The following is a 22198-nucleotide window of genomic DNA, read 5'->3' on the forward strand; positions in this document are numbered from 1 at the left end:
GAAGCAATCATATACCAACAGACATAGACAGTGGGGGTCCAGGGAGCCCTGAAGTGACTTCTTGAGTGGTGCCCCAGAAACATGAAAGTACCCCTACCGCTACAATGGGTAATAATGGGGTAGCCAGGGCTGCCTTAGCAGGGAAAAGGGTCAGGAGGTCTAGGGATAATGGACTAAAGTGGTTACAGGTATGGGGGGAGTGGGTCGGGAAAATGGCTATGATAAGGGGTACCTGCTTAGCAGGTCTTAGTAAACAGGTTTGATGAACAATAATCAGTTACTGTGGATCCTCTTGGAAACCTACCCTGCTGTGGCGCAGGTCTGCAGCTAGCGTGCCAGAAGACCTGGAGCTCTTCATGGCCATGACGGAGCTGGCTGAGGGCAGTCGGCCTTTCTCCTGGACGGCTGGCTTGGGCAACCCCCCCTTGGTGGCCCCCCCTTTCATCATGGCTCTGGTGGCTCGAGGCCCACAATCTTCAGGCCCTTACAGAGAGGAGGGAATGCTACGTCAGCTGGGGCATCCAACCAGGGTACAAAGGGATTTAAAAGCTTTATTGTCATTTGTACAACTCCAATGAAACATTTGGTTGAGTACCTCTCTGCAGACAACATATAAGGATGAAGAACAATAAACAGCAATAACACAACAGTGAACAATAACATACAATACACATAGAATACATATCCAAAATACATATATACAGGCAGAGGAACCACCAATGCTCACTTTGTTTTTCCTTACTATTTTACCATGCGAAACCAAACCAAAAATATTTTATGAAGCAAAGGGGTGCCAAATGTCAGATTTGCAGGATGAATACTCTAATTAGAAAGTCCTTGCTTTAAGGTTTGACATTTGACCTATAGGATTTCACTGGGCGGAGACGGCAAGTGGCCACAGTACCACAAATTGCCTTCCTGTACCTGCCAAAAAATGCCACCATGTCTAGGAGTAGAACATTAGAAAAAAAGCTACTTCCCTAGCGACTTGCTTCCTAAAACAAAACCTTAAGCAAACAGCATCTGAGGCATTGCAGTCATACTGATCCAGGTCTGCATTGTGTCACTTGCACGTCAACAGCTTACAGCTCATGGTGCTTCCCCAGGGGTGCTGGATGTGTGCACCATAATGTGAACAATGGTAGTAGCACCACGCAGCAGGAAGGAAGGTGACAATACATTCAAATCCTGTGGCTGGCAGAGTAATCATACAACTGCTGGGCCTTGAGCGAGGTCCTTAACCCTAACTGTGCCAGGGGCTGACCCTGCGCTCCGTCTCCAAACTCCCTCTCATCGCTATGTGTCTGAAAGGAGAGTGACATGGGATATGTAATATTTTCTGTACCCATGCTTATAGTATATAAATGATTGATAACAAAAGCATCTGTATATGTGTATGTTAACTGGCAGCCTGTCCTGACCCAACGGGTGAAGTGGGCAGCCCCAGCCGAAGCAAAAGAGCGAACACCACAGCAATTAAGCTATAAAAAAGGGCCCCCTGACAGTGCTTCTAAATACGGCCCTTTGATTCATTTTATGATCTTCCCTTTCGAATGGTGTCAGCAGCCCCGCTGCAGTCTCTCACTGTACCACAAGGCCTTTTGATTCTGAGGTGGATATAATTCTGATGGATTTGCTGTAATCCACTCATTTCCAGGCCACCCAGAAATCACCTTTTAGTAAGATCCCCATTATTCCCAGATTCCTCCTGTGATCACTCTCATACAAATTGCATTGTGAAATTACAACAATAGTGTTTATCGGGGAGTTGGAGGACCTTACAGAGCCACTGATAAGTTCAATTATAGTCAAGCCAGGGTAATGAACAGCAGCAGATGCATTTTGGAGAAAAAGCTAACAGTTGACTAGTAACAGACCAAAAACAACCAAGCCAAGCCTCTGGTAATAAGGCCTTAGAGGAAATGTCATAGTAAAGCAGCAATAAATAAACCTGCAATTAGAAAGAGTTCAAAGGTTGTTATCTGATTAACAAACACAGCAAGTACTGTGCAAGAGTAATAACGTGATCCTGCTTAAGAATCAGGAGTAACAGCGCTTTTTTCATGTATGTACAAATAGACCGTACACAGGGCACAACCCCCGCATAGGCCTGCAATTGCGATTTCAGACAATGACGAGGCCAGCAGATGAAAACAGATTAGCATCACAGGTACAGCTCTTCACTTCTGCTTCTGCCTATGGAACCGACACTGTGACACAACTGACCTGTGACTGCTATACAGAAGTTCACGAGGGTGAAAAAGTGAAAATTTGCATTAAGACTCAGAAAACTGACAAAACAACTGCAAATGCTTTCTCTTAGAATGTCAGTGACTAAATTTCTTGTGCTTTGCACCATCAGCCCAAATGGCCATCCAGTAATAACTATAAAACTTACAGCACCTAGAGATCCAGAACAGAGAGCCATCCACCTCCAACAGAGTGGCAAGAGCTCCAAACAGTTGAGTATAAAGAGTCACAGTCATAGAGTACTCAACTGATTGTTTAAAGCAAAATCTTGTTCTAGATTTTTACTTTTTGGGCCTCAAATGTTCACTTCTGGGCAGGCACCACAAGGCCTGCAGGCCTGGGCATTGGGAAAGCATCCCAAACTAGACTATAAGATGCAGGAGATGTTGTGACTGGGTCATTGACCACAGCGCACTGTGAGGGTGAAATGGGTGTTCCAGTGGCACCTGGCTATAATCACTCTATAGCTATTGCCAAAATCCATCAATCGATTTCGGAAATTCCTCATAGCCAATAAGACTAACATTCACTTTATATTCTGTATACAGCCTAATATGTCATTCTACTGTATAAAGACATTAATTTGCATCCTTACAGAAGTATAATGTAAAGGTGAAGTTCTACATTGCTTTAGCTTTGTGGGATTTTGTGGGATTTAATGGTCATAAAAGGCTTCTTTAAGTAGTTCCTGCTGCAGAAATAGAATGCAGCGCTCTGTACTGAGAGAATGGGCTGGACATTTAAAATGGGCACATCCAGCGGCCGTCTCCTTAATTACAGGGTTCCCGCCTCTTAATTATATTGCACACATTCCTTTAAGCAAAAAATACAATGAAGTCTCTCAGTCTTTTCCACAAAAAGCTGCATTACCCTGACTTTAAAGCAAAATATGATAACAAAATCCAAGTCCAGCTACAAAGAATCTTCAAAATAGTGCACACAGTCCAGCAATCTCCAGCGACCTTTTATAATTCCGGCATTCTGAGGAGCGTATGATTCCAAATGAAGGTTAAAAATCCATTTGAGCAGCCAGCATGGCATTTTCATGTCAGTATGCACACAGCAGATAAGAATAAAAGTTGCATGGGCTAACGGCAGAATCAGGCTCCCAGCATACCTGCCTCCAGCTTCACAAATACCAAAAACAGGGTCCCATGGCTTATAAAGTTAGGTAAAAGAATATGCATGTATTTTTCACAATGATGACATTTGAAAGGTTACTTAATTGACTTTCAATGTTTAATTTTTAACCAGAAAAAGCATGAAATAAACCCTGTCACTAAAAGATACACTGCTGTCATTTTAAGCAGAATGCCTAAGTTATCTTCAGTCACACATGGATGCTTCCTGTTAAAAATCCATAGCCAACATAAAAGCAAGGTTAATTCCACAAACTTACTGCAATCTGACATCTTCCTTCTTGGCTGAAACCTCAGAAGGCAATATCAGCAAGGGCTACCTTATTGCTTTAGGGTGCCGCCATCATTGAACAGGGCACGGAGGAAATGCCTCTGTTATTTATCATGGCATAAGCGACCAGCCAGCTAGCTGGTGGCCTTGCAGGATGCATCTGTGTGATGCAACAGAACGCCCGGGCTGGGATGTGCTTGGCAGCAAGCGGCCAAGGCGAGGCCGTGCGCAGACAGCAGTGCTGCCCCTAACCCAGCTTATTTCCGTGGCCTCAGCGGCCAGCAGAAAATAGAAAATAGAAGTGGCTTTTTTTCCCCAAAATGACTCACTGGCCTTCCTTCCCGTTGACATCCTCCACAGTGCACACAACCTGCAAACATGCAAATCAGAATGCTCTCACTCACTCCATCTGCAAAGTCACAAAGATATTACTAGCGAAGATTAACCTATTCGATGCCCACTACTTAAATAAGCTAATCAAACATCTATTACTGCCTGTCTGGTTCTGAAATGGGGTTTATAGCAGACGGTTTGTTTTTGTGTGCTTTTGGAACTATTTGATGGACCTTTGTAGGACTGAATTTAAAGATCCAAGAGAAGTCCAAAAAAAAGACCAAGACCAAGCTGAAGACTCCCTTCTGCTGATAAGCATCTGCTCTGCTACTGCATCATATTCTTCCAGCTATGTCCAGCATGCTTAAAAATGGCCCCTTCCTAATTCCTCACATGCTACTATACACTGAACAGCATTCTATTCTATTCTGAAATTCAATGAATTTAGTAAGTCTGCCAGGCTGTCAAGCAGGGACCCCCACTGCCACCCTATTGCTCATGTCCCCATGACACAAATTCCCTATTAGACCGAAAAACGGCTTTGCAGAAGGCAGAATTGGGTGCTGTGTGCAGGACCTTGCCAGAAAGGGGAACTGCGAATGCAATCAAGAGCTGCTGCCCTGTTCTGACTCTTCTTGGAAGGACAGCTGAAAAATGAGAAATAAAGAAGGGTAGAAGGCATTTGGAAGAATCATTTACTTCTACTACTATTCTACTACTTCTTCCTTCCAGCCCTCACTCGCTGGACCATTAAACTGCACATACTTATGGCATATGGCTGTTTTTTGCATCGTCTGTTCACTCGAAATCTACCGCTTGCTAAGAGCAAGAATTGAAGAAAGGTCCCACAGCCACAACCCAGCCAGCAGCCAGCTGTGACACAAAAGGGAAGTGTAGACCAAGTGCTTGAAAACAAGTCTGATCTTCCCATTTAAGAAACTCGGGTCAAAACCTAAGAAATATAATACTATATAAAACGAGAGGAGAGACACACTCAAAAAGCATGTAGGCATGATTAGAAGTTTGATTTACTCTGGTCAGCCATATAAGGAAACTTGGGATGGCCAGCCACCTCACCCACATACCGCACAGACTCTGCTTTCCAATCGTCTCCATCCAGCTTGATGCTATAACCGCGCATATTCAGTGGGGGAATGCAACCCTGCCTCAGGTTCATAAACGCCACCTATAGGGCTCATGCCACCTTAGACTGATAGTTGCCACATATGCCTTTGTATTACTGCTTCTGTTCAGTAACACCCTGCCTGTCTCTGGCAAATGAGCCACTGCCCAAACGGTAAGTTGCACAAAACCTGAAGGTGAGCAGTCAGATAAATGAACTGCCGTCCCCTTATTTCAGATGTGGAGCCAAATATGCTTCATGGAGTATTGATCTTGTTTTTTAATACGCTAGCATTTCTGCTACCATCTGCCAGCGTTTCCCCATCAATGCGAAAAAAAACAAACTACTGGAAATTTCCTCATTCTGCAAAAATGTACTTTGCCCTTAAAGAGAAAAGGAAGTGTGAGTCAATCATGATCACACATCACTTAAAACTCACCGAAGTTTTCTTTTATAAGTAGAACATAATCCGACAGTGATATCACAGCTTGGAGTAAGCCAAACACTGGTTACACTGAAAGAAATCATACTATGGATGTGTTTTATTTTTGCAGTATTTTAACATTATGTTCCCTTTAATCCTTGAGGCATCTTTTATGAACACACATACATACATATGTATTCGTGCTTACTGTAGAACGGACATGCCTAAGGGTATATTTAAATCGATACACTAAACGAAAACACCCTCCATCTAAAGCCATAAACTACCAACCCTATATTTGAACAGATTTTCTAATCAGTGTAGAGAGCGCCCAACAAAATGCCAGGCCTCAATGGGCCAAGTTGATAGCATCAGGGGCTGGGTACAGGGCACTGTACCCAGAAAGTAAACACAACACTGTTCAAGTTTGAGTCACAAGGCTAAAATACAAATTAACTATTTGTGGTTTAGAAGTATTGCTTACAGTAGGTGAATCCACCAAAACATTAATTCGTTCACTGTACACCCCACTGTACAATATGATTTACTTACTGAATTCCATACTTTCTTGGACATTCTTTACACTTTTGCTATTTATTGTTATTTGTCGTTAATGTCTATTCATGTGTAATGTCTTACAGAGTGAGTATAGTCTAAACGTCTGTGTGTTGTGCTACTGTAAACCAGCAGTTTCCTTCGGGGATTAATAAAATGTCTATCTATCCATCTAACCAATGTGTGTATCACTACCAGGCAAAGCATTACAAATTATTCTCGTTGTTCTCATAGAAGTAAAAATGGTGCTTCCCCACCCAGAAAGAAATTACACAAACAGGACACTGAAAAGGTACAATGAGTCAGTCTCAGTCTGACTCCTACACGTCCTGAACCTGAGTCATATGGAAGTTTTCACAAACACTGGACCTTAGAGCTGTCCTCTTTTTCCACTCTCAGTGCTTAGGCTTTCCCACTGGTAAAGAAGCAATCAGCCATGTAGGGGTCCCTGTGGGGCCGCACATTCTCCCAGAAGCTCCTGTTGCAATAGCTCTAGAGCCCTGTACTAATGCCGCTTTCAATTTTCACTTCCTGTACGGGTCAGCTGGGAACCGTTTTTCATATTGGATTCAATCTGCTATGGAATCTTCCTCAGGCTAGATTTTAAACGAATGTCTCCCAAAAAGAGAGAATGTGATACAAATCTGCCATGCTCGTGTTGCTGAGTGAAGAAAATGGCATGAAATGACAGTGAATGGATAGGAACACTGACCACTAGTGACAGATCCTGCACAGAAAACTCCACATACTGAAACTCATGATGCTAAATCCCCACACAAAAATAAGGATAAGCAGCAAGTTTCCAAGCAACTGTCCCTCAATGTATAGCAGTGTGCCCTGGAATGCAATCCAGGCCTTGTCTTTGTGCCCTGTGCTTCCTGAGATAAACTCCAGGCTAATTCAATAACAATTAGAAGGTATCCAGATGGAGGAGTGGATTAATAGTACTACAACAGCTACAACTTGTACTGCTTATACATTAAACAACAACAAACAGTAATAATATGTTATTGATCAGCATATATACAGCACAGGCATGGAGCCAAAAACATAATATCTATGATAAGCCATAAGGCCAGTCACAGACTGTAAAGCCCCACATAACCATGTAGCTACACCCCCATTTGAAAACACAACCAAGTCCACACCTTCTTCAAGTGAAAGTATAACTAACACATTATCATAGCCCAGCATATGCATGCATGGAACCAGGAGAGAACTAGGTGGACCATTTTCGAGAGGAAGATTGATAGAGACTGTTGGCATTCTCTGAGCACTGAAGCGGTTCAAAGAGTGCCAAAAAAAACCATTATCTGGGCAAAGCAAGCAAGGCGTGGCTTAAAGTCAACATTCACAGAGAAGTTTGCTATCGTGTTTACTCCATGCCTGAGGCAAACTATGCACTTCAACTAGCCCGCCACAACAGTCATGCATAATCGTGTAGACAGGAAGGAGATTAACTCTGACCATCATGAAAGAGGTAACATAAGGACAACTGACAGGTTCACTGTAGAGGAAAGAGATGGTATTTGTGGAGGAAGACAGGGATCCCCAATGTGACCATTTCATTCTGACATTTATTTCTTAGGAAGACAGGTAGAATTATTGTATGATGGAGGATGGACACAATATTTTTGGTCATATGATATTTACCGTGTGTGCTTTTGGAGCTATTTGGTAGAGAACCAGCAAATTGTGGAACTGAGTTTAAAGATGTTATGCAAGAGAAGTCCAAAAAAAGACCAAGACCAAAATGAAAGAGCCAAAACAATTTAACTCAATTTAACAGAATATCAGAATATCAGAAAAGACTCTTACAAGCACTAAATTATGAATTACAGAAAACTGAAATGAAGGAACAAAATAGCAAATGCAACAGCACAGTCAAAGAAGAAGAAACTAGTCATCTAGTCACAAGATTAATAAGAAGTTCTGAAATTTCAGTGGGTGTGCTGAAAGACATGAGAGGGCACAAAACGACTGGCAGGACAAAGATCATGAAAACATGGAGGGAATACATAGGAATACCAAGCACACAATAATCAAGGTAAATCTAAAGAGGGTAGACACCTTCACTAATGTACGAGAAGCTTAGATTAGCCTGGGGATCACTGCTGAAAGGTAAGGTCATCGTCCCACGTGAAACAGACCATACAAGTAACTGAAATCAACATTACCAAATGAAGTAGGCCTGACAGTTTCCCTCATACCACATGCCAATAAGACTATGTGAAAGATCATTAAATGTATGTTAGAGGCCTAAATAGAAGGAGAATTTACAGGTGTACAAGCTGACTTCAGGAAAGACCAAGGAATGAGAGACAACATTGCCAATGCAAAATGGATACCTTGAACGAGGCTGACTTATGCCCTGCTTGTGTGTTTTTACTATGAATTACCAAAACCTATGTATCACGTCAGATGTCTGTGAAGCCAAGTGACTGGTTTATGAAGAAGCAATGGCCAAGAGGAAGAGATTTCAGGAGCACAAAGAGCTTCTCTAACACCCAGAAATACCAGAGCATGACAGCCTGAAACTGGGGGATAACAGAAAGGCGAGTTAAGTGGGTGCAAAAAAACATATTCCAAGATACACCCAAGACAAAGCATACAGCTTACAAGGTGCAGATTTCAGCTCACTTAATGCCCACCCACAAAAAAATAAGCATTATAAAATGAAGCTTTTTATTGGAATGTGTTATTTAACTTTTGTTTTGCATATCCCATCTTGCTCTCTTTTTTTAAGACATACATACACATTTGGAGGTGAGAGCGAAGCTTGGGGTGCAAGCACATGGTCAGCCACTTATCCAGAATCCCCGGAACATTTTTTGGTGGCTAAGGGCCTTGCTGAAGGGTCCAGTGGAGATGTAGCTACTCCATTAAACAACGGATTTGAACCGATAACCCTCTTTTCACAGGCACAAAGGCCTTAACCTGCTTAGACACCCCTATTTTCCATCTTTTTCTTTGGCACCACAATTTGTTCAATAAACCTAATGCTTTGATTCACATTTCTCAGATTCCACGTGGTAGACCATCTCACAGTAGGTCCAGCTGTCTCTGAAATGAGATATTTTGCAGCTTCCACTGTAGGATATTCAAGTTTCCAATTTATCTTAGGACAGTTTGAAATATGTTTACCAGGCAAGTTCGTCTTCTCCCAAGCTTTACTCATCACATCAACATAAAAACTGAATTTCTCATTTGATTGAGTAGCTTAATTTCCATGATGTCTATTTCTATAGTAGCAATTTTCAGAGAATAATATGTCAGAAATAAGGTGGTGCAGCAGGTGCTACTGTTGCCACCTCTGCCTTGTGCCCTGAGGTTCCTAGGATAGGCTCCAGAGTACCGGGGAAGGAGTTGGACGATGGATAGATGGAAATTTAAAAAAGCTATAAAACTTTTCAGTAACCTCTAAATATTTGGTGTTTCACCAAAGAAATAAAAAACATAGCTTTAGAGAAGTGAAATTTTCCAGTGGAACTTCATAAAAGAATGAACCCAACTCCATTTCAGAGTATTAAACAGCCTGCAGGGAGAGAAGTGCTTTGAAGCCACTCAGCTATGATCAGCACTTTCAGATCAATGTGTTGAAGAACTCTTTGCACTTCCTGATGTTGTCTAACCACTGATCTAACAGAGATAATTTCCTATTAGGAATGTAACAGAGACCATACATCTCTGTGATATGCCGATGATGTGAAATGCCTTGGTTCTGTACATTCGTTGTGGTTTTCTTTTCAGTCTCCTGACAGCCCTTCTTCAGAAACGTTCTCAAGAGGCTTGATTTCCTGTTACTTGATAAAAAGTTTATCTGAAAAACATTACCCGCCTACCCAAAGTCAAATGGTAGTGGATACTTTTTGTTGTGAACACGGCAAGCCATGTGATGTCTAAAGAAATGCTGCTCACATCTGATGTTGCCAGACTTCCACAGGAACGGAGCAGGTTCTACATGTTACTTCTGTTACTACAAACGGATGCTCCAGAAGGACATATGGAATAAAAGTACACAATGTTCTTTCTAGTTGAACTCGCATAACTGTAAAAACACATTTCCCTTTGTGGATACTGGGCTCAGGTGCTCTCACAACGGTTATTTGAAGTTCATGGGTGTTGGTTCTACCTTTGGCAGGTGGAAAATAGAACTGTCACAGCTGAATGACTCTGCATTGGTTATGAACAAACAGTTACTGGCATATTTACCAAACCCAGGTGGTTCTCTTAAAGAAATCCTTAAACTTGTTTTTCTTAAAAGAAGCAGAATTATTGTGTGACACATACAAACGACAATATGACCTACTGTTGTGTGAAAGCCTTTAATTACAACCTTTTTTCATTTATGAGAACTGCTTAGAGGGAAATTTTAAATATTCTATATTCAAACATCATGAAATAATGTGTAATGTTTAATGTGAGTGTTTGCCTGTTTAAAAGTACCTAACTCCTCTCTTGCAGCGCAGTCTGATTAATTTCACAACTCAAGCAGCTGAAGTCATTGAGATAACATCAGACAATTCAGCAAACTGTATTTTGCAAGCTTTCTCTGGTACGCCACGTGACTTTCCAATTGTATATAAAAGCAGAGCTTCCATACATATTCCATTGCACATTCCCTTCTATGCTTGTATACACTCAGGACAGGTGTTTGTCTGCTACTCTTGTAGACTCTACCATACTACACTCCGTTATCTCTTAAAATCTGGCAACTCTGTATAATCAGATCCTCATCAGTTTTAACAGAGTACACAATGACTGTTTTGTGCTGCACCCAAGAAAGCAAATGTGACCTATGTAAGACAAAGTCTAAATCACTTAATTTCAAAGTTTACAGTAAATTTTCAGATAACAATATAGCACCATACAGCACATCTCTATAACCAGTATGGCATACAAACACATATAAGGTGAGTTATCTACAAAGCCAATGACTATTGTTTCCAGCTAATGGGAACTGACAGGACTTCGACCTGGGGCACAAGGGAAGCAGACTCACTCATGCTGTGTGAGCTCTGTAACAACACTGCCACTAAGAAGCATGTGAAGGATTCATGTAAAGACACAGAATGATAGATGGCCAAGGCAGGTCAAACCAAAGAGGACCTACTCTTGAACGTTTCACTGGACACTGGATAGATGTCTTGGCACAGAATTACAAAAAAAGACTATTCTGAGACTAACCAAATCTCAACCAAGCAGAGAGCATAAAGGTGTGTTCTGACTTTTTTCCAAATTGCTAGAACATAGAATAAGGCGTGACACCTTCGCTCAATGGCTGCCAGCTCCATAATGCTCCTGGCTAGCACAGAGCCTTAGAAATTATGAGGTTTCTACTCACTGCAAGCAACAAGTAGAAGACCATGGCTCTCTGTGGGATTCACAGTATACACAGTAGCTCACCTGCTGTGCTTCCTGAATTACATGCTGCTTGCATTTCTGCTGCACTGGTGTCATCTCCATTACTAGGTAGCATATGTGCCAAAGGGCTTTGGCATCAGTTGTGGCACATCAGGTATCCCACATCTCCAACCTGATGCTCTCCTTATTAACCTGCATTCTATCTGGCTCACACAACACTCTCAGTCATACACCCAGAGCCCAACAGTGTGGCCACACTCCAGTTAATCACGTGGTGTTTTTTTCTGAATGAAGCCTGATTCAGTAAGGACTTTAAAGAAGTGGTGGCAATTACTGGACAGAATAAGGGTAATATTCCCCGTTGCCATGGCTAGAATGCCTCGTATTATTCTCTCAGATGAGACACATAATCATGCCCCTGTATAACTAACTGGCAATCTGCCCTGCACTAGGCACGTGGCAAGCATTTTGGCACCACACAGCTAGGTGGACATAATGAGCTGCTTTACCATCCAGGAATAAAAGGTTGCAAATAAAAACACATGTGTATCAAATATCATTCATCTCTGTGGAACACTAAACACACTGCAAACCACAAAAGTACAAAGTTTATCCCTTAGTACCAAGGCTATTTCTTAATTAGTCATTTGATTACAAACCACATTATTAAAACAGTGAAAACAAGCTCTTCATTACATATTTATCAGACACGAGCTAAAAAGCCAAGATTAAATGCTATGCAGATAGGAATGCTGTGGTGATGCAGGGAACACGTGGCAGTCTGCAGTGAAATGAATTCCAGTGGTGCCTCACTGGGGTTGGGTGGAGAACACACTCCAGATACATCTGGGGAAAGGTAACACCACTCTTTTATGCTTGTTCTCTACGTCACGCATTGTCATACAGGGAATCGCGTAGAATCACCCAGGATTTCAACAACTAAGTCCCTCCCTCTCACAGACACATACCACATATACGCACACAGATTCATTTTGCATATCAAAGGAAAAGAAAGCCCTAGAGTAATATCACTCTGGGCACTTGGGTTCTGAAACTACAGGTAAAAAATGAGGTCCTTACCTACAATTCTCATTCAGATTCATAAATCAATACTCTCACACACAATGAACAAGCTGATAGTGGTGCTACGCAGAGTGATTCAATTTGTATTGCATAATATCCAAACTTTGTGACCATTAGACGTTCACATTCCTGTGCCTGTCCCATTATGGTTAATATCCTAAATTCTGCAGAGCACTCTGTAGATGAAGCTTTACATACAGTCTGTAGTTGTGGGCTGGCAGGCAGGCACTTGTCTGTGTCACAGAGATATCTCCCACTCCTACACACCCCCTCCCCCACCATGACGTGTCCCCTTGCTGGCTATTTATAAGGACCTATTTCCACAGCATTTGACTTTAAATTTAGCTCAGCAGTAGGAGACGTGACTAGAAAGCGTAATGTATAAGCCAGTGCTCATAAGACCTACGGCAGGAGGTCACTATGTGTCAGACAACCGTACAACAAGCACAAGTGAAAGGTAAACACTCAGACGCTTGTTTTGAGTGCCAATTATTACAATACAAAGACCACTTCATTTAAGCGGCTAATGAATTCTTAATTTCATAACCACAATGCTTTTATCTCTTTGTATATATTAAGTTGGTATTATGGGAGATGGTGGATAAGATTTTAAAACTGAGCTGCTGATAGATTATAAGACCACGTTTTTGTTTACATAAGTCTCACACTTTTCTGAAAGCCTCTGAAAGTCAGTCCATGGTAACACATCCTCATTGTAAAATGCCACGTTCTGCAAAGGGAATTCAGCACTTTGTACCAGTGACAAACACTTGGTATTTCTATTTCTTGGATGACAAATTATGAGAAAATCTGACTGCAGTCACCCACAAAAAGCTTTTACTTAACTTGGAAAAGAGAGATGTTTGCCTTACAGCTTTTGCTCATGAAAACCAAAGTAAGGCCCACTGTTAAAGTATATATTTTCTCACAATTTTTGTTAATGACTAAATATTGTAAATTTCTTGCAGACAGCAGTAGTGGCTTGTAATTAGAATAAATGTAGTAAAACTTAAAATTACAATTTAATTTAATCTAAAAGTCAAACCGTTCTTAGCACATTATTTATTGTTTGCTCAGTTATTAAGTTGTTTCATTTGGACCCCCAACGCCTACAAAAAACTAAATGTAGTTTATACAGCTACTAAAAAGAAACCACTTAATTGTGCATAAATGCGATTAATACTGAAGGAAAGGGAAATATGCTCACAGAGCCAAAATTTACCAACACTAGCAATTTTACAACAATAATGTTTTGCTCCAATCAAGCGAAAACAAACTTTTAAATAACGTTTAAAGGACATCTTAATTAAATATCTTACAAAATTGCAATAAGAGCATGGCAATTTTCTTACAACAAACAAAACACATCAGGCACATCAGATAAAACATACTTGGAAAATCGTTCATTTTGATTTAAAATCGCAAAAATATTTAAATAATTATTGTGTAACTAATCAGCTGCGGATTAAAACTGAGCGATCACACCCATCCGACAGCGCACCAACACCGGTTGTACACTTACAATCAAAAAATGACACGAAAAAGCAGGTCAGGCTGCAAGAGATGGAGAAAATCGCTCAAATGTACCGCATTACCTAGCCCGCGCACTGCACCCCATAACTGCATGGCCATGTGGGAAAAGCACATCGTCCATCGGATCCTAGTAAAGTAGACACATTATGCAGCTGCAGGATAACCCTAATCCTTCTCCCTTTACACGCCGCAGTTAATTTTCCATGAGGGACGTCCGACCATCCGCAAACTCCACAAGTCTGCATTTATGCATGACCCCCACCAAATGCGTACATACTGTCATCCTCTCAAGTTGGAAAAAACAGCATGGCGTTACATTTAGACCCCGGCAGCAGCGTAAATTCCGAGAGAGAAGGAGTGTGGTAGATTACAGCAGGGATGCCCCACTTGTACCGGTGTGATGACATGAGAATTATGGAGACCCTCACTGCAGTATTTTCGCAAAATGTGAGTGGTTGGACATCCGGTGAGTAGAACTCGAAACTGGTGTACTTTTAGTGAAAATGTAATAAATATTATGTCTGCTGTCCTGCTTGCTTATGTATATGAAGTTAGTGTTCATAAAAAAAAACGCGACATATTTCTCATCTAACGACACTGCAGCCGTCACGAGCCGAACTCAACTAAGCCATCAGCTAACATGGCACAGTACGGGTATGACGAACTAACAGTCCACTTATCCTGAAGAAATCACCCCAACCACAGCCAACACAAGGCATAATTTAATAAACAATTGAAAGTCCAGGTATTAAGGAAGCAGCCGCCCCCGCCTCACCTGTTCGCGGTCGCCGATGTGCGGTGCGAAACCGCTCTGACGGATATTCGCGCTATTCCGCCAGATGGTGCGCGCGAGGCACGGCTCGCGACTGCAGTGTCCGTGTGGCATTCTGGGATGCGTAGTTTACTTACTGCGTCATAGCTGACATTTTTATGGCCAAACTACACTACATCGGCCGTCACCTAACTGCTTTGATTTTATGTTTATTTTGGCCATATTTTAGCGCAATATTATACCAACTATAGGGTCTTTCTGTCAGAACAGGGCCGGGTCGATCATTAGGGATGGTTAGTCACCCATCTTACTCCTTATCCACACACCTGTCCTCTGGAAAGCACTACTGGTGTGTCATAACTCGCTTTAGAGACAGTTTCCCAAAGCCATCAGGGCACTGGTAACCTGCACCAGCATAGCTCCAGAAAAAACAAATCCAGATAAAAATTTTGCTCCAGCCAACCAGTTTACCACAGTGTATTCAACTAGTTGGTTGGAACAAAATCATGGTCTAGATTTTTAATTTCTGGATCTGAAATTCCACTTTGTGCTTTTGTTATGTTTGTTTTACTATTCTGTTGCCAGTTTTCATCCTTATTTCCACCAACTACATCTTCATTGTTTACTAGTCACTCAATTTTATTGCATTCTTATTGTCTTGTCTTGGATTGCACTGATCTTTCTCCTGTCCCCCATACACCATACCTTTCCTACCACTGTGGAATTAGAATTTCTCAGTGTTCCATGAAACTTGAAACTACTACAGTCAATGTTATTGCTCATATTATATAGACCAGGGCTCTTGAAATCTGTACCTTGATTCCAATTCCAGGTATTGTTTTCAGTTAATCCAGGTAGTTGGTTTAATAATTACTGATTCTGATTGACTGGAGGCTTCACATCTGGCTTGCAGGTAAAGGAAGGCTAGAAAATTCTCAGTGCTCAGACCTTGAGGATGGTGATTTGAATGTACTGTACAGACAATAACCGCTCTTATTGCACACACACACACACACACACACACACACACACACACACACACACATACACAGGATATAGCAAAGCTGGGGTTAGGGTTAGGTAAAGCAGTGTTTCCCAACCTGATCCTCGGGTATATATATTTACCTAAATATATGCCGTAACTTTCAAAAAAAGATATCTAGTGGCATCTCGTGGTAATAATGAGGAGTGCACAATATTTCCCGGATTCTAAAAACTGTCGAATCTGTTCATTTTAGTGCCGCATTTTATAATTCAAGTTTATCGAGAGAAAAAAAATACAGTTTTATTTAATTTATTTAATATTTTCATATGTATCAACAACAGGCCAGTAAAGTACCGCTTTTATTTTTATCCATGACGTCGCGAAAGTGGGATCCGTGAAAGTCTCCATATTTACGATCTTCTCAGTATGACCCCATCATGGCGGCGTCCACCAACACAGTTGATGCCTCGGTGCCGGGCGGTTCGAGCCCTATCGCGGCGGGATCGGGTCCCGACGGTGGTTACTACCAGTACAGTGTTATCCTGGAGCATCTGATCGGTGATAAGAGGCAAATAAAGGATCTGAATCCTTCCATCATGGGGGGGCTGCCGAACCCCCACAAGACGGACGAGCAGAAGATGATCGAGCGAGGCATGGAGAGCTGTGCTTTCAAAGCCGTTTTGGCCTGCGTTGGAGGTATCTACCAAGCATCGGTTTCCATACCACATGTGTAGTAAGCGGACACCAGTTTTGCTCCCATGGTTCTGCGGTACGGAAGAGCGCATGTGGGTTTACACTGTACATCTGCAATTTAATATGTGGTAAATATGTAAACATGCCCTTGGCGGTGAATTAATGGGCAGCCCGTTTACTTCTGAATTAGTCGGTGGTTTGAAAGCACAAACTAGTAGATATAGTTCACGTATTTAGTGCAGACCAGTGGATTGTACCGCTTAATAGTTTGTTATATTTAAATCCATAGTCCCATATTCTCCAACAGTCGATCAAAACATATTTGAAAACTACGGTTGTAATACATCTAGGATAGTTAGTATGATATTTTGAATATAGGTTCTGATCTTGTTTTACTCTGACAGTATGTCAACCAGTTTTTCTCTTCTAGGATTCGTTCTAGGAGGAGCGTTTGGAGTTTTTACGGCAGGTATTGACACCAACGTTGGGTTTGACCCCAAAGACCCTATGAGGACACCAACTGCAAGGGAAGTGCTGAGAGACATGGGGCAAAGAGGGATGTCCTACGCAAAGAATTTTGCCATCGTGGGGGCGATGTTCTCCTGTACGGAGTGTTTGATTGAATCAGTAAGTAAAGACCACCGATCTTCAGTTTTTCTCCAGTGGTAGTCTGACCTCCATCTTTATTTATCTACACTGCTTTGGGAGGTTTTTTTCTCAGTCTTGCATGCGGATCAGAAACTTCAAAGCAGTGGGTTCTTTTTCTTTAATGCTGCTTATTTAGTTAATCAGATAACTCGGGTGAGGCGGCATGGTGGCTCAGTGGGGCACTGCATGCACCTCTGGAGTTGGGGCTTTGGATCCCAGCTATGCTCTGTGTATGGGGTCTGCATCTGCGACCCAAAGACAGGCTGTTATGCTGACTGGTGTCTCTAAATTGCCCATACAGGATGATTGTGAGTATCTGTAAGTTTCCTGTGATGACTTGGCATCTGATCCAGGGTGACCCCAGCCTTGTACTGCCCACTGCTGGTTAGGTTGGGCTCCAAACCCCCCATGATTAGGATAAGTGGTTAGAAGGTGGATGGATGGATCCATTGTTCGTTAATTGTAAGTTTAAAGGTAAAGTAAGTTGGAAGCAGTTAAATCTGTTTTATAAAACAGCTCAATAAACCCTAAATAAAAGTTTGCTTTGAAAACCAGCAGAGGTCCCTCAGGACCAAGTCTAAAAAGCAGTGATCTACTTAATGTCCCAGAAATGTCATGTGCTGCAAACCATGAAGGTGCCATCAGTCCCAGAGAAGGCACTCGTGACCACCGCATCCTTTCCAGTTACCTGGTTTTAAAATAACGAATTGGGACGGCTCCCGTTGGGCAAAGAGTGTAGCGCATGCTGCCATCGCCCATCTCTGGGGTAACAGCTAGTGTTTGATGGTTTCTTTACCAGCACAGAGGGAAGTCTGACTGGAAGAACGCAGTGTACAGTGGCTGTGTCACCGGAGGGGCCATCGGATTCCGCGGTACGTCACCATGCAGCTGCCATGCTTACGCTCACTGATTCTGTATTGTTTGACTTGGGGGGTGGTGTGTGGCCCAGAGGGTTAGGATGCTGTGCCTGTGATTGCAAGGTCGCCGGCTCAAATCCCAGGGTCAACCCAAGCCTCACCCTCCCCCAATTACTCCAGGGATTACCTGACTCCGCCTTCTCAAAAGAATATGTTGCTTTGGAAAAGCGTCAGCTAAATGATCACCAAAAAAACCCACTAGTTTTCTCTGTTTATTTCGAAACAAATTTCCTGTATGAGAGTATCAGGGCCAGAGGGCTTGCAGCATTATCATTTTAAAATACAGTGGGTGTGACAGCAGATGAGCTTTGATCCGAGGACGTTCATGCAGTGAGCCTTTGCTGAGGGCGACTGTGGAAGCTCTTCCTGAACCGCACATTAAGCATGGCTGTCTTCACTGCTCCCATAAATGTCACACTGTCAGATGAACCCTTTTGTTTCACCCACAGCTGGTGCGAAAGCAGGTATCCTAGGATGTGGAGGGTTTGCCGCATTCTCTGCTGCCATCGAGTATTACCTGCGATGAGCATCACCAGGACTTGACCAGCAATCTCCTTCCAAGGTCACAGGGACTCTCACTGATGCTGCGTAACGTTTCTGAACAGCAGCTGAACATGTCAGGATTTAATCCACAAACCAGCAGGGACCAGACTCTTAGTGTGGGAGCGGCCGGGATGTTTTGCAGATGTAGTAACAAGGTGTGCTGTTAGATGTAAAAATCATAAATGCCTAATTTATTGTAATAAACTGAGTTGTGAGCCAAGCGCTTTTTGTCATGCTTTCTGTACTGGTTTGAATGCAAGTGCAATTAAGCTGAATACTGGACAGTCTGTGTGCGGATTCTGAATTTACTTGTGATTCTAAGTAATATGTCTTTACTGACCCATACAGCAGGTGGACACAGCAGCAACTTCACACAGAAACAAACAAAAGGACAGGCTCTTCAGTACACTTTTATTTTCCTAAAAAAACATTTCACACTGACATTTACCTTATCGTTGATACAGTATACTCAGTATATCTCCTGAATGGAAGTAAAATACATGGTTTTGATTTTCTTTAATCATATTAAAAATATCAAATAGTACTCTAACAGTGCGTATTTTAAGATGTGGTGGGCTTGACAGCAGAGGGGCTGAGTTTGTATCTCTCTACAGAAATCGCTGTTGCCAGAGCAGGAAAACTGCCGTCTGAACTCCATCTCTGTCACACAGCCAACCACTGACAAGCTTGACATGCAGTGAGGGTGGGTAAATAAATGGTCCGCAAGGTGACCTAGAATGCTGTCATTCGCAGAATTGGCTTGCAATTGAGTGTCTTAAAATGAAACTTGCCACATTCCCCCATTTCTATTCAGTTTACCCCTCATTCATGGCTTTTTTATTTTTTAACGAATCACCCATCAGAATTTTGTACTTTTTTTTTTATTCATGGTATCATTACGGTACAGGTCAGTCAACGGTGACTGTACATGAGCGCTCAACTAAAACGTCACTACAGGGTCACAATGAACTCCGCAGAGTAACTCTATTGATGTACTGAACTGTACAGGCACACTTAATATATTTATATATATATATTTATAATAAATATGGCAGATTTGGCCTAAGCTCTCATAGGAGAGGGCTGCCTTCCTCAAAACGGACACACATACGCTTTCGGGTGCAAGCAAGGCGGGGCCACACCCCTCTGCAGTCCTGGGGAAGCACACGCTTTTGGGTGCAGTTTCGCGTGTGAGGCCAGACCCCTCCTTGCTCCCGGGAGACGTACACGTTCCCTCTTCACTTGCACAAATCAAAAGGAGATGAAAGGAAACCACTGAACAAATAATATTTATAAAACATATAGATGCCGCTTCTGGAATGTCTCTGGGGAGGGAACAAGTAACAGAACATTGTGGAATTCCTAAGTGGACAGACAAGCACCACGCATACAGTTCACGCCGCGCTGTACTTGTTCCCGTGGCAACGTCACCGCGCTGCCACCGCAGCAGGGGTTCTCCGTGGTTCTGCCCGCGTTTCTCCAGTAGGTATGGTGGCGTGACACTGCACTGGCTGGGGAGGATGGATGGAATAGGAGGGAGAAGTGGGATCTCGGGCAGACAGGTGGATGAAGGGAACAGAGTCTAGGTCTAGCTCTGATGCCCAGAACCCTGCACCGGGGCAAAGAATGGACCCAAGGGCAGGGGTGGGGGGCACTGGCTGGCCATGGGGTGGCATCGCCGCTCTTTACCTTTCATCAGCCATGAATCGGGCTGACGCTTAACACAAAAATTACACAAAAACATGACTAAGAAATGCAAAGGGAGCACAGTGAACTTTTTTTTTTGCCCGCCACCAGCTCTTGCTGGCACTGTACAGTAAAAAGGTGTGGGGGGGGGGGGGGCTGGCCTCTGTCCTGCAGTGATGCCTGCTCTCAGATCCAGGCTACACGTCCGTGGAGAAGTAGAGAGTGTTACGCTTGAGCTCGGCGAAGGAGATGGGCGGGTGCTGCAGGTAGTACAGGAGTACCTGGACCTGGGGGCGGGACAACAGCAGTAAAGCACCACTAGAAACGCTAGACACGCTGCTACATCGCTCATGCGCGCAGACAATCATGATTTCCTTGAATCCATTGCCATGGCACCATGTTGTCAAAGTGATATTTGGCAAGCGGGCCGGGTAAGTGGGAAGGCCAGGTTCTCATGACCGGGAATGACGCTGGACAGAGATCAGGTTAGCCGGGCTGAGCTGGGCTGCAGCCTGGGGACAGCTGGCCAGTCCATGTTATCATTTCACTCTGGGTTCACCTGGGGCTAAACCTCTGTTGCTTCATTAGGTTACCAATCCTGTTTTTCTGTCTGTGTTGGCCATGGCTAAATTTAAGCACTGGTCACAAAACTGCTTCCTGTTTATAGTACTGCTTAGGGTCCAGCTGGATCCTCTAAGTGCAGTGCTAGGACTCGCCCACATCCGGACCAGCCATTATGTATGGGGGGGGGGGGGGGGGTGCTGATAATTTGATAATCCTTGATATGTTTTTTATGCCACATTAAAACGAAACACTCAAGTCTAACTTTGTATTACATTATCACAAAACTCTCCAAATTGGGAGTGGTTAAGTGTAACATGTGCTGACTAATAACAGCACAGTTTTAGAGGCGTAATAAAATGGATTTTCATGTGATTGATCAATGCTTGGGGGCGGTGGGAGGCCAGGTGGGTTAAGACGCTATGACGGTGATCGGAAGGTTGCTCTTTCAAGTCCCATGGTTGGCAAGGTGATGTCACCATTGGGCCCCTGGGCAAAACCCATAACCGCCTATGGCTCCAGGGACTGTCTGACCCTGCTTTCTCAAAAATGTATAATAAAAGCATTGGCTCAGTAAGTAAAATGTTTGGTCTTTGGTCATTTCTCAGCTGGCCTAAAAGTGGTTTAACAAATCTAAATACTGCTACACAGCTGTCAGGATTGTAAATCAGACCAGTCCCTAGATATGTGGGTAAGTCCCCATCCCTTCACCCTCCAGCCTACCTGTGCCATGACGTCCTGTGACCAGATGTCGGAGGCCAGCGTGACGTGGCCCTTGCTGCTCTCCTCGGAGGGTCTCAGGAGAGTGGGGCCAAAGACAGTTCCCAGGTTGTGGAGGGACATCTTGTTGACAGGTTCCTTCTCGGCAACCCTGTATGAGGTGAAAACGTCACGTGGAGCCAGGGAAACAGCGTAACTGCGATGCTTTGGGTTGGCAGGAGGTGATTGGCCTGCTGGTCATGCTGGACAGGATTTGATGCAGGGCTCGCTCCATTGAGCAGGTCACGAGCTCCATTAAGAGCGATAAAGAAACTCCGTGTGAATCTATAAGCGCATGCGGGTGTCACCACGGCAACAGTAGTGGTCCTAACAGCAACATTAAATACCACCCACACACAGGCTGCCATGTTTAACTAGCAAAGCGTCCTCTGTCTGCCGTGAGAGCTGCGTGGCAGCAAATGTGCACTGATAAAATAAACCCATTCCTTACTTAAGAGATGCTGAAACAGTATGTTTTTTTTTAACTGAAGTAGCCATTGTGCAGACTGCAAAAAGGCATCAGGTGGTCATCAAGGAGATCAGTGAGATGCAGGAAGAG

The 22198-nt window shown here is 43.1% G+C and overlaps 3 protein-coding genes across 10 annotated transcripts in view; 1 reads left to right on the forward strand and 2 right to left on the reverse strand.

The window, feature by feature from the left end:
• The window catches only part of specc1 (sperm antigen with calponin homology and coiled-coil domains 1), a 62839-nt gene extending 47886 nt beyond the window's left edge, over window positions 1-14953 (reverse strand). The window contains exons 1-2 of one of the 4 annotated variants that reach the window (XM_049016784.1): window positions 14851-14953; window positions 305-483 (exon numbers count right to left, since the gene is read on the reverse strand). In XM_049016784.1, the coding sequence (XP_048872741.1) occupies window positions 305-448 (144 nt within the window). In that variant the 5' untranslated portion in view covers window positions 449-483; window positions 14851-14953. Of the gene's footprint in view, window positions 1-304; window positions 484-3649; window positions 3937-14137; window positions 14398-14850 lie in introns of those variants that run through there. The other 3 variants (XM_049016785.1, XM_049016782.1, XM_049016783.1) reach the window with 3 other exon arrangements.
• Window positions 14954-16226: 1273 nt separating this feature from the next.
• timm22 (translocase of inner mitochondrial membrane 22 homolog (yeast)) lies at window positions 16227-18853 on the forward strand. The gene is made up of 4 exons (XM_049016807.1): window positions 16227-16528; window positions 16956-17152; window positions 17973-18045; window positions 18540-18853. Exons 1-4 carry the CDS (start codon window positions 16270-16272, stop codon window positions 18614-18616), a joined length of 606 nt encoding a protein of 201 aa, XP_048872764.1. The 5' UTR covers window positions 16227-16269; the 3' UTR covers window positions 18617-18853.
• Window positions 18854-19027: 174 nt separating this feature from the next.
• abr (ABR activator of RhoGEF and GTPase) overlaps window positions 19028-22198 on the reverse strand; it is a 114382-nt gene continuing 111211 nt past the window's right edge. For all 5 annotated transcript variants that reach the window (XM_049016772.1, XM_049016773.1, XM_049016774.1 and 2 more), the window contains 2 exons: window positions 21604-21751; window positions 19028-20606 (listed from right to left, as the gene is read on the reverse strand). In XM_049016772.1, the coding sequence (XP_048872729.1) occupies window positions 20517-20606; window positions 21604-21751 (238 nt within the window). In that variant the 3' untranslated portion in view covers window positions 19028-20516. The remainder of the gene's footprint in view (window positions 20607-21603; window positions 21752-22198) is intronic.

The sequence above is a fragment of the Brienomyrus brachyistius genome, chromosome 6, assembly GCF_023856365.1.
Source record: "Brienomyrus brachyistius isolate T26 chromosome 6, BBRACH_0.4, whole genome shotgun sequence".
Lineage (NCBI taxonomy): Eukaryota > Metazoa > Chordata > Actinopteri > Osteoglossiformes > Mormyridae > Brienomyrus > Brienomyrus brachyistius.

Coding starts and splice junctions, on each gene's coding strand:
- timm22 (XM_049016807.1), top strand. CDS start 16,270: ATGGCGGCGTCCACCAACACAGTTGATGCCTCGGTGCCGGGCGGTTCG. Junction 16,529..16,955: donor CGTTTTGGCCTGCGTTGGAG/GTATCTACCAAG, acceptor TTTCTCTTCTAG/GATTCGTTCTAGGAGGAGCG. Junction 18,046..18,539: donor AGGGGCCATCGGATTCCGCG/GTACGTCACCAT, acceptor TTTCACCCACAG/CTGGTGCGAAAGCAGGTATC.